At 42.3% G+C, this 17,340-nt stretch overlaps 2 protein-coding genes across 2 annotated transcripts; one reads left to right on the forward strand and one right to left on the reverse strand.

Annotated features, from left to right (window-relative positions):
* The first annotated feature begins 4,031 nt into the window (after positions 1-4,031).
* LOC120023291 (maleylacetoacetate isomerase-like) lies at positions 4,032-5,567 on the forward strand. Its single transcript, XM_038967324.1, has 9 exons — positions 4,032-4,049; positions 4,128-4,179; positions 4,291-4,358; positions 4,443-4,523; positions 4,666-4,791; positions 4,989-5,064; positions 5,150-5,202; positions 5,287-5,336; positions 5,441-5,567. Exons 1-9 carry the CDS (start codon positions 4,032-4,034, stop codon positions 5,565-5,567), a joined length of 651 nt encoding a protein of 216 aa, XP_038823252.1.
* Positions 5,568-6,500: 933 nt separating this feature from the next.
* zgc:163014 (uncharacterized protein LOC100038766 homolog) lies at positions 6,501-8,429 on the reverse strand. Its single transcript, XM_038967325.1, has 8 exons — positions 8,405-8,429; positions 8,194-8,316; positions 7,871-8,058; positions 7,569-7,765; positions 7,350-7,441; positions 7,203-7,257; positions 6,837-6,934; positions 6,501-6,727 (listed from the first exon to the last, which is right to left on the reverse strand). Exons 1-8 carry the CDS (start codon positions 8,427-8,429, stop codon positions 6,501-6,503), a joined length of 1,005 nt encoding a protein of 334 aa, XP_038823253.1.
* Positions 8,430-17,340: the final 8,911 nt, after the last annotated feature.

Consider the following 17,340-nt stretch of genomic DNA (forward strand, 5'->3'; position numbering starts at 1 on the left):
CTCTACTGTAAAACAACATTTCACTGCACTGTCCGGTGTATGTGACAAAAGCAAATATAATTTTTACTTCCAGGCCTCTTGTTAGGACGGGATTAATGTACAACTACGGCAATCCGGAATGTCATAGAAGTGCAACTGGGACATAAAGGTGAATGTTGGGGTCAATTTCACAGTGATTTTTGGATGGATTACTAAAAGCAAAAAATGTATGAATTAGACAATTTAGCTGTACAGCACACATGGGAGTCATACCTCATCCCGTCAGTAGAGGATGCCTGGTTGTTCCTTAAAAGTGCTTTCCTCACCATCTTAAATAAGCACGCCCCATTCAAAAAAACGTAGAACTAAGAACAGATATAGCCCTTGGTTCACTCCAGACCTGACTGCCCTTGACCAGCACAAAAACATCCTGTAGCGTACTGCATTAGCATCAAATAGCTCCCGCGATATGCAACTTTTCAGGAAAGTTAGGAAAGGCAAGCTTTTTCAAACAGAAATTTGCATCCTGTAGCACTAATTCCAAACCGTTTTGGGACACTGTAAATTCCATGGAGAATAAGAGCACCTCCTCCCAGCTGCCCACTGCACTGAGACTAGGAAACACTCACCACCGATAAATCTACAATAATCGAGAATTTCAATAAGCATTTTTCTACGGCCGGCCATGCTTTCCACCTGGCTACCCCTACCAACAGCTCTGCACCCCCCGCCCCGCTTCTCCACCCAAATCCAGATAGCTGATGTTCTGAAAGAGCTACAAAATCTGGACCCCTACAAATCTGCTGGGCTAGACAATCTGGACCCTCTTTCTAAAATGATCCACAGAAATTGTTGCAACCCCTATTACTAGCCTGTTCAACCTCTCGTATCGTCTGAGATCCCTAAAGATTGGAAAGCTGCCGCAGTCATCCCCCTCTTCAAAGGGGGAGACACTCTAGACCCAAACTGTTACAGACCTATATCCATCCTGCCCTGCCTTTCTAAAGTCTTCGAAAGCCAAGTTAACAAACAGATCACGGACCATTTCGAATCCCACCGTACCTTCTCCACTATGCAATCTGGTTTTCGAGCTGGTCATGGGTGCACCTCAGCCACGCTCAAGGTCCTAAACGATACCATAACCGTCCTCGATAAAAGACAGTACTGTGCAGCCGTCTTCATCGACCTGGCCAAGGTTTTCGGCTCTGGCAATCACCGCATTCTTATCGGCAGACTCAATAGCCTTGGTTTCTAAAATGACTGCATCGCCTGGTTCACCAACTACTTCTCAGACAGAGTTGAGTGTGTCAAATCGGAGGGCCTGTTGTCCGGACCTCTGGCAGTCTCTATGGGGGTGCCACAGGGTTCAATTCTCGGGCCGACTCTTTTCTCTGTATATATATATCAATGATGTCGCACTTGCTGCTGGTGATTCTCTGATTGACCTCTACGCAGACGACACCATTCTGTATACATCTGGCCCTTCTCTGGACACTGTGTTAACAAACCTCTAAATGAGCTTGAATGCCATACAACAATCCTTCCGTGGCCTTCAACTGCTCTTAAATGCTAGTAAAACTAAATGCATGCTCTTCAACCGATTGCTGCCCGCACCCGCCCGCCCGACTAGGATCACTACTTTGTACGGTTCTGACTTAGAATATGTGGACAATTACAAATACCTAGGTGTCTGGTTAGACTGTAAACTCTCCTTCCAAACTCACATTTGGAGATGCTTATCCAAAATGAAATCTAGAATCGGCTTCCTATTTCGCAACAGAGCCTCCTTCACTCATGCTGCCAAACATACCCTCGTAAAACTGACTATCCTACCGATCCTTGACTTCGGCGATGTCATTTACAAAATAGCCTCCAACACTCTACTCAGCAAATTGGATGTAGTCTATCACAGTGCCATCCATTTTGTCACCAAAGCCGCATATACTACCCACCACTGCGACCTGAATGCTCTCGTTGGCTGGCCCACGCTACATATTCGTCGACCAAACCCACTGGCTCTATGTCATCTATAAATCTTTGCTAGGTAAAGCCTCACCTTATCTCAGCTCACTCATCACCATAGCAACACCCACCTGTAGCACACGCTCCAGCAGGTATATTTCACTGGTCATCTCCACAGCCAACACCTACTTTGGCTGCCAATGACTGGAACGAATTGCAAAAAAAATAAAATCACTGAAGCTGGAGACATATCTCCCTCACTAACTTTAAGCATCAGTTGTGAGAGCAACTTACCGATCACTGCACCTGTACACAGCCCATCTGTTATTAGCCCACCCAACTACCTCATCCAAATATTTTTATTTTTTTGCTCTTTTGCACCCCAGTATCTATACTTGCACATCATCATTTGCACATCTATCACTCCAGTGTTAATGCTACATTTTAATTATTTCGCCACTATGGCCTATTTATTGCTTACCTCCCTAATCTTACTACATTTGCACACACTGTACATTTTTCTATTGTGTTATTGACTGTACGCTTGTTTATTCCATTTGTAACTTTGTGTTGTTGTTTGTGTTGCACTGCTTTGCTTTATCTTGACCAGGTCGCAGTTGTAAATGAGAACTTGTTCTCAACTGGCCTACCTGGTTAAATAAAATGTGAAATAAAAATAAAATATAGCTGCATACCTTGACAGGCAGCGGATATGATAAGCACTTTAAAAAAAAGAATAGCAGGAGGTTGGTTTGGTACCCATTTCTAAAGGAGGAATGCTTCCTAAAAGTGACCTACAGAATAGTCGATAACAAGACAAGCACCAAGCCACGACATCTATCATTTTGTAAACAAAGTGAAACCTATCAAAAGCATTTAGTCGTCATTAACTCGTGGGTAAAGCATTATAACATGATTTCTTACACCTTTCTTTCAACAGTGATCTCGATACAGTCCATGCCATGATGAAAATGTGTTTATTGCTCGATCTATCCCCGAACTATGTCCCCGGCCAGCAGTGTCAGCAGAAACACCCTTCAAATTTTCTCCATCACCTACATCGACAGAAAAGAGGGAGGAATCTGGAAATAGCTGATCACTTATTGGCGTAGAACACATCCCACAAAAATATGAACCTTATTGGCTGAAATTACAATTGTATTAGCCAATCTCTATGTAAAATTATAGACAAACCAACTTTTTAGAAAACATTTATAAAGCGCAGATCCGTCTTTTTGACAACTCGACTGGGTTATTTATGGTCCACCACAGACAATAGCTGAATATGGTCCAAAGATAATGATAGAGGTCTCTAGTGGCCAAAAGGCTATATTAGAATGTGCAGCGCCACTCAGGGCTTCCACCATTTTAAATGTAGTCAACTGGGTGGGACTTCTACTTTTGTTGGCTGATCCCTCCTGGTGACCTTGTTGGAGTCTTGTCCAACCAGGTCATTGGGAGGACTCAGCCTATCATGAAGAATAAAATGTATTACTTTAAAATCGAGATAGCATCAATGGCGCTACACATGATGTCGCAGACGCTATAGTTGCACAGCTACAAAAACGAGTCCTCTACCTATCTCTATGATGTGGTCGCCTATGCTATATAGGAAAAGTACCTACAAATGTACAATTAGTTGGCGCTAATTTTATAAAACACGGGGGAATTTATATAATCTGCATAATATAGTTAACGTTTCCATCTTGCAGTATTGCGCAAAACCGCATAATAAGCTGTCATCGAAGTATTCTGTGACATGTAATGCCACATCCGCTGTTAAATGCACAACAAAGTAATAGTTTGTCTACTGTCTCTAGCCTACCTACCCCTTATAACCTGCAATGCGTCTCTCACTCTTGTCTCACAAAGGTACAGTACCAATTCTTGCTTGCAACGTTTCAGTACTAGACACTGAAACGTGGAATTAATTGAAGATGCTGGGAAAGTGCTTAGTCATAGACGAAAACCAGGGAGGAGGGTATTTGGGAGCACATTCTTCTATTGGCTGCAAGGAACACAGTTGTTTTCGTTATCATTCTGGAGTAACAGAATTTGCAGTAGTTAAACGCCTGATCGGTCTGAATACTATGGCAAATCAAACCAAGGTGAATCGATGAGGAATGTTAAGTAAGATATGAGAAAATGACGTATCGCGTGCACTGATGTACTTTTCTTTCCTTTAGCCCATTATTCATGGGTATTTTAGGAGTTCGTGCTCTTGGAGGGTTCGAATCGGTAAGTACCTTTTGACTATGTATAGTCCACATCTCTGCGTACTTTACAGCATAAGAAAAGTGGCAATTCCTTTTGACACGGTAAATAAATAACCTACGTTGCTTCTTCCAGCTTTTGCTCTGAAAGGTATTGAATTTGACCAAGTCCCAGTCAATCTTATCAAAGATGGGGGTCAGCAGGTAACTTCCTCACGCTTTTGTTTTTAGGTAGAGGTATTGAACATCAATGATGTAAAATATATGTTCTCATACTGTACACATCAGTTCACAGAACAATACAAGGGGTTAAACCCTATGCAACAAGTGCCTGCTGTCCAAATTGATGGCATCACGCTGTCACAGTCGGTGAGTCCAATGATGTTATTGGTTTGTCAGTGTTTCAACAGTGATGTACTTCTGATACACTGATAAAAGTTAAAATACAACTTAAATCTAACTCCAAATTTCCCAAATGTAACATTGACAAGACTAATCCACTTACCCTCAGCTGGCAGTGATCCAATACATTGAGAAGACCAGAACAGGACACAGGCTTCTCCCTGCAGACCCAAAGAAACGTGCCCAGGTGCGCATGATCTCTGACCTTATCGCCTCTGGGATCCAGCCTGTGCAGGTAAGTGAATTACAGCATAAAGAAAGTGGATAAACAAGAGACAAGTATAACCAATTGAAGGCACACAGTCCACTGCAGATCTGACCAAGTTTGCAAGACAAACTTTGTTTACTGTAAGGACATCATGTGTTTGAATTGCCATTGCAACAATGATGACTGTAGAGCTACTCAGTCACGTCTGATAATTTGTATTTCAGAATTTGTACGTGCTACAGAAGATAGGAGCCGAGAAGGTGCAGTGGGCGCATCATTTCATCCAAAGAGGTTTTGAAGGTGGGTAAAAATAGCCTTACATACAATACCAGTATCGCTCTAGACAACCATTCCAGTCCTGATTTAATGTCCCTGTGTCTTTCAGCACTGGAGCCCATTCTGAAAGAGACAGCTGGCAAGTACTGTGTAGAGGACGAGGTGAGGGGACACTCATCACATCAAAACACAGTAGACCTCTCTTCAAGTTTAGGAATTCTTGAACTAACCATGTTCACCTTTTAGATTTCCATGGCAGACATCTGTCTCGTCCCTCAAGTCTATAATGCTGAACGGTAAGGCAACCAGTCATTCAGAATTGTTACAGAAGAACACCACAGTATGAGACCGATTCATCACTGAACATACAACCCACATGACTTGTACATTTGCCCAACAGGTTCAAAGTGGATGTTGATCAGTTCCCAACTATCAAAAGGCTAAACCAAACCTTACTGAAGGTAGATGCTTTCAAAGAGACTCATCCGTCCTGCCAACTAGACACACCTGCTGAAATATGTACATGAGAACCCCTCTGATGTCTAAGGGAGCCAGTAGTGCCACCATCATTGACTGCTTCTATAAAATACCTTTGTCTTATTTAATGAGATTGAAACCAAAGACGATCTATTACTTGTATGATGAAGTTTCATTATTTTAATATTCATATTTACCCTCTAAGAAACAGTACATTCACCCATCTACACAAAATATGCCAATGCTGACCAAAGTGGATTTGTTAAGGGAAGCAATACAAAATGTAAACACATGAACAAATAGTGATATATTAAATAATTTTAAAAAACATTTACTGTACAAATTCCCAAGTACCATACTAGCCCTCCGTTGATCCTTCATGTTACTGTAGAAGTTTATGGAATGTGAAAATGGCTGTCTGCACTTTGTTAAATAATCAGTTTTGTAAAAAAGCTGAAGTTCAGCTAACTTAAATTCAAATAAAACAGAAAATTGATTTCAGCTCTACCATGTGATAACACACATTGATGAGAAAATATTTAAAAACAGAAGAGATTGCTTGTCAGATCTGATGTGTATACCATCTTGTCAATGGGAAAAATGCCACTTAAAACAAATGGGTCACGACCCATAATGTGAAACACCACAATGGGATAAAAAGGCATCACTTGCACCATAACTAACAATCAGCCCCCCCAGGGAAAAAAGCTGATCAGACAAGACTACAGCACAGAGCAAACAAAGGGGCCTTAAGCAGCCACAATAAAACTGTAACTGAAGACTTGATGAAATCTAAGCCTAACGTAACAGAGCCTTTACGCAGAACAGAAAATACCAAGGACTCAAAAGTCCCTGTACGATTTCCGCCCATGGCACATTCATATTATTTAGAATGTGTAAACCAGACACAGGGATAAAAGGTCAATTTATTTTCCTTATTTCCCAATAAGGTCGTTATCGTCTCCCCCTTAAGATCCAGTCTCTTATTCTACAGGGATCTCCACTGTGCACTTCATTGTGTTATTGTAGAAGGTCCCAGCGCAGTCAGAGCCCCCAAACACCAAGAGGGTGCAGTGGATGTTGGCATACTCCCCCTGCTTCTGTTTATCAGCATCTGAGATGATAGAGCCTCCCAGATTGATCACACTGTGTCCGGCACGAGGCCTGGCACAGAGCAGAGGGGAGACCACTGACTGCCACATACTGGTGTCTGAAAATAACCAAGACAGGCATTTTTATTCAGAGCAAATGAAAGAGGCTGGATTACCATCAACTTTCTTGAAAAAAAAAATGATAGGCCTTGGTGAGTGTGTACTCACCCGTGTTGAAGATATGAACATCCTGCAGGGCTCCAACAGCACTGCAACCGCCACTGACCAGCATCCTGTTGTCTGATACTGGCAGTGCTGCATGATATCTGACCACAAAGATGATAGGGCAACGTTAACTTAGTAAAAAGGAATTTCTACACCAATATACATCCTTGTTGTTTACAGATACTAAGCAATAAATATCAGATTAAACAAATGGCATAGAATTAAATGGTCACAATATTGGTCTGTGTGGCAATAGACATTTTTCATCACGGCAAATACTTGTTGATGTCCTAGATATCTGAAATACGAAAAATTTCAGATGGGCATTGTGTTCATATTTTACAAGGTTTGATTTGTATATGTTCTCACCCTCGAGGCAGTGGTGGCATGTTCTCATATTTCACAGCTGTGTACTCCATGAAGCCTTTTGCCAAAAATTAAGAAAATGACATTTGAAGATCGTGACAACTAGCTTTTTATATAGAGTACTCCACATTACCACTGTCAGTGCCTTACCAAGATCCAAAATGTGGAGGTCGTTTAGGTAGGTTGCAGTCTTCCTGCCACCAAAAATGAGCAACTGGTTGGACAAAAGCGTGGTTGTGTGCCTGTAATGTAAACACAAAATGTGTTTATTAAATAAGCACTGTCATCCTGTAATGGTTAGATACAGTAAGTGAAATATTCTAATAGCCCAATGCCTTGTCTACAGAAATATAATCAAGGAACACTGACCCAAACCTAGGTAGAGGTCGGTCCCCCTCGACGATGGGTTGGTACCAGAGCTCAAACTCTGGGTTAAAAATGTACAGAGCATTACTGCAGACTTTGCCTCCAGGACAGCGGCTTGGGTGAACCCCCCCAAAAACAAAGAGTTCTTTCTTATAGATAGTTGCAGAGTGGTAGGCCAACATGGGGATATCACCTCTTGCCTAGAAGATTAATTTCCACAAGAGAGAAAATCCAACTTTTCATTTGAAGGTCCTTAAGGTCAATTAAACTATAAAGTTACAAGTGGCACTGGACAGGACACTCACTGTGACAAGCTTCCACTTCCAGGTTAGAGTGTTGAGGATATAGAGGTCGCTGTAGCGCTGGCCCTCCCTCAGGCCACCGTACACGTAGACGACCTTGGAATCAGGGTCATAGGTTGCAGAGTGGCCATGGGCACACGGTGGGACAGGTCCAGAGGTGGAGGAGTTCATTGGGAACCAAAAATCATTGTCTGAGAAGATAATGTTGACAATCAATTTGATCAATTAAATGTGTGCTGGGCATTTCAAGATGCCAGGTAACAAATATTTACATTTTGGCTCCAAATTGTTTTATACAAGTTATTAAAATGGGCAACTCATCTCACCTATCTCCAGTTTCCATAGGGAGTCCTCGCAGTGAGTCTGGTCAGAAGCTTCTCCTCCAATGACAATGGCCGTCTCAGGATCACTCAGACACATGGTGTGGCTCCAGCGCTTTGATGGGCAAACTGAAAACAAAATATCCTTAATGTTTTTCATTCAGCAGAAAAGCTGCTATTTGAAATAAACAAATCATTTCATGGCGAATTCTGTAACCTGCTCTGCAGTTGGTCTTCTTCATTCCAGTCTTCTCAACACTGTTCTCTCTAGATAGCTTTATTTTTGGGGGGCTAGATGCTCGACCAGTGTGCTCCTGAGGAATAATTTCAGGGCTCCATGCGATGCGACCCCTCTTCCCAATCACCGTCCGTCTGGGGGTCTTATCCTTGAAATACCATTAAGATTAAAAAGACAGGTTCAATTTCTCTCACCACACCACTCCCTACTTGGAAAGGTTCTTATTCAAGCATGAGCCCTACCGTAAGCGAAATACAGGGTTTCTCAGATAAAGTGGAATCATTGATTTCTGTCTTGTTAGCTTTGAGTTCGGCATAGCAAATCCTGTCTCCTAGATGTGATGAGTTGGGGGTTGTAATCTGCAAAGAGTGATACATTTGATTTCTGTCTCACTGAACTACAATTTTAATGACAGTGTAGACCAGAAAAATGCCTCAAAATCAAGAGTGTAGTGACAGGTCTACTAACTAGTGGATAACCCTGCAATTTACCCTCTGACTCCCAGAGGTGTTGAGCAGAGTATGGGAGAGATGGCTGTTGTGCGCGACTGGGCTGGAGTGTTTTCTTGGCACACGTGGAGTATTGCTGATGAAACTGGCTTCATTCTTTTTGAGGAAAGAGTTGAATAACATTATTTAAGACACTGGTACATTATGTAGGCTGTTATTAATCATTCCAGAATCCTTTGCAAAGACGAATATAGTATCTGGTCAGTATTTAATTTATAATGTGAGATGTCACAATAAAGTGACACCTGTCACAATAACAATATTGAAAATGTACAGAATAAAAACGCTGGAAACCATACCTCTCCACAAACAGTGAGCAAAACCTTCCCGTATACTCCTCTCCTCCCTTTCTCTGTTGCCTCTTGGACAAGGTCAGCATTCCAATCTCCCTCCCAAGTCAAGCATCTTTAAAACAAGCAATATAGACCTTGTATGCATTTTTGCAATTGTTATTAATTAGAATGCATGTAGGCCTAATGTACCTTGTCTGGTCTGACAATGTACCAATCCTCTGCGGTTTCACGTCCTGGCTAACCAGAACATCAACTGAAATGGTTGTCTCGCTTGATAAGAACCGCCATTCCCCAAGACTGAATACAACAAGTTGTTTGGGAAGTGGCAATGGAACATGGACTTGGTGGTACTGGCGATTGGATTTGCTGCAATAATTACGGACAAACATTTATGCTGTGAACTACAAGGATGAAGATTGGGCATGTCTGTAATGAATAACGATGGCTCAAATTGGGAGTTGCTGCGTGCCCACTTTCAAAATTTCAACAACGAAATACCTGATAACTACCTGATAAACTGACGGGGTGCATCGTTTAACGACCAGAGGACGAAAAAATGTAACCGTCCCATGTTGATTTGCTCCGAAGTGAATCAGCAAAATTGCAGATTTGCGTTAACGAAGATTGTCCCAATATCACCAGGACAAATCGCTCGCCAGCGCCAGTGAAAGTGGCGTGTAATTTATAAACTGCGCACCTGTTATCGGCTCTATTGGGTTGCAGTGTGCACAGATCTAGGGTCAGTTTAGTCTCAACCCAGTCCAAATCTTCACCATTTTGCGGGCCGACTTTACCCTGCTGTCGTGTGACCTCGTTCTATCCTCATCTGATTACTTTTTGGAACAGCTCAAAATAAAACTGTTGATGGATGTTTCATCAGCTGTGTTATACTTACATCAACTCCCTCATGATTGTTCTTAATGGAGAATCATGGGACAAACTCCCATAAGAGCATAGGCCTTAAACTGTAGGTGTGAGATAGGTCAGCTCTAATGATCAAATCCTATAGCATTTATGTAATGTTCTCTATCTTCAGAACGAGTTAAACAATTCAGTTTATCCAACTGATTCTGTCATTTCAGCAGTTGCAGGATAACAAAACAAAATAAAATCAGATTATATTTGTCACCTGCGCCTAACAAAACAGGTGTAGTAGACCTTACAGTGAAATGCTTCCTGACAAGCCCTTTTAACCAACAATGCAAAAACATTTTTAAAGAAAGAAAATATTTGCCAAAAAAATACCACCAAAAATTAGGTAGGAAAAAAGTAACACAATAAAATAACAATAACGCTATGTACAGGGGGTACCGGTACCGAGTCAATGTGTGGGGGTACAGGTTAGTGGATGTAATTGAGGTAAAATGTAGGTAGGGGTGTAGGTGTAGGTAGGGGTTTTTGTGAATTTTTCAGTACATATGTGGCAATTATTTATTTCAGATGGAGCCAGCAAAACCAGTGCACTAGTTTTGTGCTCTGGGTCATTAAACACCATTAGACCTGGTTACACCTCTTGGGTTTTTTCCAGAACAGGGGTGTGTGTCCCTTTCAGAGGAGTCAGCCGGAGGACATGTATTGGTTATTCCTGTAGCGTGCCAAGGTCTGTTGCTATGGTCATACATGCATGAAACTATTTCTGTGAGACTCTACAGGTTGCATGTCCTAATATGAAGGCAATATATAAAATAAAATAAATATTTAACCTTTATTTAACCAGGTAGGCTAGTTGAGAACAAGTTCTCGTTTACAACTGTGACCTGGCCAAGATAAAGCACAACAGTTCGACACATACAACAACACAGAGTTACACATGGAATAAACAAACATACAGTCAATAATACAGTAGAAAAAAAAGAAGAAAAAAAGTCTATGTACAGTGAGTACAAATGAGGTAAGATTAGGGAGGTAAGGCAGTAAATAGGCCATGGTGGCAAAGTAATTACAATATAGCAATTAGACACTGGAATGGTAGATGTGCAGAAGATTAATGTGCAAGTAGAGATACTGGGGTGCAAAGGAGCAAGATAAATAAACACAGTATGGGGATGAGGTAGTTGGATGGGCTGTTTACAGATGGGCTATGTACAGGTGCAGTGATCTGTGAGCTGCTCTGACAGCTGGTGCTTAAATCTAGTGATGGGTCTCCAGCTTCAGCGATTTTTGCAGTTAGTTTCTGTCATTGGCAGCAGAGAACTGGAAGGAAAGGCGGCCAAAGGGGGAATTGGCTTTGGGGGTGACCAGTGAGATATACCTGCTGGAGCGTTTGCTACGAGTGGGTGCTGCTATGGTGACCAGTGAGCTGAGATAAGGCGGGGCTTTACCTAGCAGAGACTTGTAGATGACCTGGAGCCAGTGGATTTTGCGACGAGTATGAAGCGATGGCCAGCCAACGAGAGCGTACAGGTCGCTGTGGTGGGTAATATATGGGGCTTTGGTGACAAAACGTATGGCACTGTGATAGACGGCATCCAATTTGTTGAGTAGAGTGTTGGAGGCTATTTTATGACATCGCCGAAGTCGAGGATCGGTAGGATGGTCAGTTTTACGAGGGTATGTTTGGCAGCATGAGTGAAGGATGCTTTGTTGCGAAATAGGAAGCCGATTCTAGATTAAATTTTGGATTGGAGATGCTTAATGTGAGTCTGGAAGAAGAGTTTACAGTCTAGCCAGACACCTAGGTATTTGTAGTTGTCCACATATTCTAGGTCAGAACCGTCCAGAGTAGTAATGCTGGATGGGCAGGCAGGTGCGGGCAGTGATCGGTTGAAGAGCATGCACTTAGTTTTACTTGCATTTAAGAGCAGTTGGAGGCCACGGAAGGAGAGTTGTAGGGCATTGAAGCTCGTCTGGAGGTTAGTTAACACAGTATCCAAAGAAGGGCCAGATGTATACAGAATGCTGTCGTCTGTGTAGAGGTGGATCAGAGAATCACCAGCAGCGAGAGCGACATCATTGATGTATACAGAGAAGAGAGTCGGCCCGAGAATTGAATCCTGTGGCACCCCCATAGAGACTGCAAGAGGTCCGGACAACAGTTCCTCCGATTTGACACACTGAGCTCTGTCTGAGAAGTAGTAGGTGAACCAGGCGAGGCACTCATTTGAGAAACCAAGGCTGTTGAGTCTGCCAATAAGAATGATAACAGTGGCTAAATGCCAGAGGTGATAAGCCATTAAGAGGAGTTACTATGAGTATGATGTAAGGAGGACAAATGTATAAGTAGCTTGTGCTAAGACTGGAAGGGAGTTACTTCATGATTTGACTCGGCTTTTGTTATATTGATTAATAAAAGTCTATTTGAACTCACATGCTCCGGTATTTGTGAAATATGATTGACCAAATATTTCCACAACAGGGTAAAGTGACTATGCATAGATAATAAACAGCGAGTAGCAGCAGTGTAAAAAAGGGGGTCAATGCAAATAGTCTGGGTAGCCATTTCATGAACTGTTAAGCAGTCTTATGACTTGGGGGTAGAAGCTGTTAAGGAGCCTTTTGGACCTAGACGCTCTGGTACTGCTTGCCGTGCGATAGCAGAGAGAACAGTCTATGACTAGGGTGGCTGGAGTCTTTGACAATTTTTAGGGCCTTTCTCAAACAATGCCTGGTATAGAGGTTCTGGATGGCAGGAAGGTTAGCCCCAGTGATGTACTGGCCATACGCACTACCTTCTGTAGCGCCTTGCGGTCGGATGCTGAGCAGTTGCCATACCAAGCGGAGATGCAACCAGTCAGGATGCTCTCGATGGTGCAGCTGTGGAACTTTTTGAGGATCTGAAGATCCATGCCAAATCTTTTCCGTCTCCTGAGGGGGAATAAGCATTGTCGTGCCCTCTTCACGACTGTGTTGATGTGTTTGGACCATGATAGTTTGTTGGTGATGTGGACACCAAGGAACTTGAAGCTCTCGAACCTTTGATATCCGCTTGCTTTATAATGCTTTATAATCGTTCTTTAAAAGTAATTTCCTCACAATCTTAAATAAGCATGCCCCTTTCAAAAAATGTAGAACTAAGAACAGATATAGCCCTTGGTTCACTCCAGACTTGACTGCCCTCGACCAGCACAAAAACATCCTGTGGCGGACTGCACTAACATCGAATAGTCCCCGCGATATGCAACTTTTCAGGGAAGTCAGGAACCAATCAAAGGCTAGCTTTTTCTAACAGAAATTTTCATCCTGTAGCTCTAACTCCAAAATGTTTTGGGACACTGTAAAGTCCATGGAGAATAAGAGCACCTCCTCCCAGCTGCCCACTGCACTGAGGCTAGGTAACACTGTCACCCCCGAAAAATCCACGATAATCGAGAATTTCAATAAGCATTTCTCTACGGCTGGCCATGCTTTCCTCCTGGCTACCCCAACCCCGTCCAACAGCTCCGCACCCCCCCGCAGCTACTTGCCCAAGCCTCCCAGCTTCTCCTTCACCCAAATCCAGATAGCAGGTGTTCTGAAAGAGCTGCAAAACCTGGACCCGTACAAATCTGCTGGGCTAGACAATCTGGACCTTCTCTTTCTAAAATTATCTGCCTCCATTGTTGCAACCCCTATTACCAGTCTGTTCAACCTCTCGTATCATCCAAGATCCCTAAAGATTGGAAAGCTGCCGCGGTCATCCCCCTCTTCAAAGAGGGTGACACTCTAGACCCAAACTGTTATAGACCTATATCCATCCTGCCCTGCCTTTCTAAAGTCTTTGAAAGCCAAGTTAATAAACAGATCACTGAACATTTCGAATCCCACCGCACCTTCTCCGCTGTGCAATCTGGTTTCCGAGCTGGTCACAGGTGCACCTCAGCCACGCTCAAGGTCCTAAACAATATCATAACCGCCATCGATAAAAGACAATCCTGTGCAACCGTCTTCATCGGCCTGGCCAAGGCTTTCGACTCTGTCAATTATCGTATCCTTATCGGGAGACTCAACAGCCTTGGTTTCTCAAATGACTGCCTTGCCTGGTTCACCAACTACTTCTCAGACAGAGCTCAGTGTGTCAAATCAGAGGGCCTGTTGTCCGGACCTCTAGCAGTCTCTATGGGGGTACCACAGGGTTCAATTCTCGGGCCAACTCTTTTCTCTGTATATATCAACAATGTCGCTCTGGCTGCGGGTGATTCCCTGATCCACCTCTACGCAGGCAACACCATTCTGTATACATCTGGCCCTTCTTTGGACACTCTGTTAACTATCCTCCAAACGAGCTTCAATGCCATACAACACTCCTTCCGTGGCCTCCAACTGCTCTTAAACGCCAGTAAAACCAAATGCATGCTTTTCAACCGTCGCTGCCCGCACCCGCCCACCCGACTAGCATCACTACTCTGGACTCATATTAAACATCTCCAATCCCAAATTAAATGTAGAATCGGCTTATTATTTCGCAACAAAGCCTCATTCACTTACACCGCCAAACATACCCTCGTAAAACTGACTATCCTACCAATCCTCGACTTTGGCGATGTCATTTACAAAATAGCCTCCAATACTCTACTCAGCAAACTGGATGCAGTCTTTCAGTGCCATCCGTTTTGTCACCAGAGCCCCTTATATAACCCCCCACTGCGACCTGTATGCTCTAGTCGGCTGGCCCTCACTACATATTCCTCACCAGACCCACTGGCTCCAGGTCATCTATAAGTCTATGCTAGGTAAAGCTCCGCCTTATCTCAGCTCACTGGTCACGATAACAACAGCCACCCGTAGCACGCGCTCCAGCAGGTATATCTCACTGGTCATTCGAAAAGCCAACACCTACTTTGGCCGCCTTTCCTTCCAGTTCTCTGTTGCCAATGACTGGAACGAATTGCAAAAATCGCTGAAGCTGGAGCCTTATATTTCCCTCACTAACTTTAAACATCAGCTATCTGAGCACTTTTCTGCTCTTTTGCACACCAGTATTTCTACTTGCACATCATCATCATCTGCTCATCTATCACTCCAGTGTTAATTTGCTAAACTGTAATTACTTTGCTACTATGGCCTTTTTATTGCCTTACCTCCTCACGCCATTTGCACACACTGTATATGGACTTTCTTTTTTTCTATTGTGTTATTGACTGTACGCTTGTTTATTCCATGTGTAACTCTGTGTTGTTGTTTGTGTCGCACTGCTTTTCTTTATCTTGGCCAGGTCGCAGTTGTAAATGAGAACTTGTTCTCAACTAGCTTACCTGGTTAAATAAAGATGAAATAAAAATATAAAAAATATTAGACAAAATTACATTGGATGACCAAGGATATTATTTCTATTCTCCAAAACTACTAAATATATGCTTTCAGTTGAGGGTTATGTAGCACTCAGGTTAACACACCAATGTGTTCACATAGAGCCAGACATTAGTTTAATCAATATATATAGAACCAGTCAAAAGTTTGGACAAACTTACTCATTCCAGGGTTTTTCTTAATGTTTTACTATTTTCTACATTGTAGAACAATAGTGAAGATGTAACAGGGTTGGTTATGTTTCTACTTGCCTCTAAAGAAATGTGTTTTTAATGTTCAAGCAATTTTATTGGTTTAGTTCAACTCTGATGACAATAAGGTGTGATGTGATTGGCCCCGCTTGCACATAGGGGGAGATCGCGAACATCAGGTCTTCCCAGTAGGAAAATGTGATGCAAGGGGTAGGTCACGTTCTGAATACTGTTTTCTATTTTCTATTTTACAATGTGTACAAGTTTGCTGTACATTACTGATTTATACATGTGTGGGTATATGGTACCTGTTAGGGATTGAGGGGCTTTCTGGGATGTGCTTTGGCATATGATTGCTGTAAATAAGTGTGTTAGCTAGCATACACCGATGTCATGGTCACATAAGCCACTGCTAACACAGTTGTCTTCATGCTACAGATTTTGCCATTGACAGCCATCAATACTGTTAAGCCCTGCACAACTAACGTGCTGTTTCCCATTTAACAGAAATAAATGATGCTCAACTGGGACCACTGGCCGAAGTGATTTATTTTGAGAAAACACAACGCATGGAGAGTACATTATACATCTGTTACAAAGACATGACAACTATGAAACACATGTGGAATCGTGTAGTAACCAAAAAAAGTGTTAAACAAATCTAAATCTATTTTATATGAGATTCTTCAAAGTAGCCACCCTTCACCTTGACAGCTTTGAACACTCTTGACATGCTCTCAACCAGTTTCACCAGTCTTGAAAGCGATCCCACATATGCTGAGCACTTGTTGGCTGCTTTTCCTTCACTCTGCAGTTAAAGAAAAACCCTTGAATGAGTAAGTGTGCCCAAACTTTTGACTAGTACTGTATATATGACCCAAAAATCCTTGATTGATCTTGAAAGATAATCATTGGCTGAGACCAAGCTCTCTATACTTTAAGTACTTAATGGGAACATAAAGTAAATGAGCTGTAGAAAATGTTTTAAAAAACCATCATGCAATGCAAATGAGAATCTTCTTTATTGTGATTTCTTTTTAAAAGGAAAGCTTATAAGAAACAGAACTGCATGCAGTACAAAGCACAGCAATCATGGGACACTTATTTTCAGTTCCTTATATTTTAACAGCACAATTCATATGATACAGTACCTTTGGAAACATGCACAACACAGATGGATGAGGTACAAACATTATTTTTTGGAACCTCGTATGGGTGGCTATAATCAATTGAGAACATGATTAGGTGCATACAGAGCTACAACACAGAAAAGACACACACAATATAAATTATCTTCTTTTACAGAGATCTGTGCATAAAATGGTACTTTAAAGGGACGATCCAAATCATACTTTTATACTTAACAAAAAATAAACGCAACATCTAACGTGTTGGTGCCATGTTTCATGAGCTGAAATAAAAGATTTCAGACATTTTCCATACTCACAAAAAGCTTATTTCTCTCAAATGTTGTGCACAAATTGGTTTACATCCCTGTTAGTGAGCATTTCTCCTTTGCCAAGATAATCCATCCACCTGACAGGTGTGGCATATCAAAGAAACTTATTAAACAGCATGATCATTACACAGGTGCACCTTGTGCTGGGGACAAGAATAGGCCACTAAAATTTGCAGTCACTCAACACAATGCCACAAACGTCTCAAGTTGAAGGAGCGTGCAATTGGCATGCTGACTG

This window comes from Salvelinus namaycush, chromosome 28 (genome assembly GCF_016432855.1).
Source record: "Salvelinus namaycush isolate Seneca chromosome 28, SaNama_1.0, whole genome shotgun sequence".
NCBI classification, from domain to species: Eukaryota; Metazoa; Chordata; class Actinopteri; order Salmoniformes; family Salmonidae; genus Salvelinus; species Salvelinus namaycush.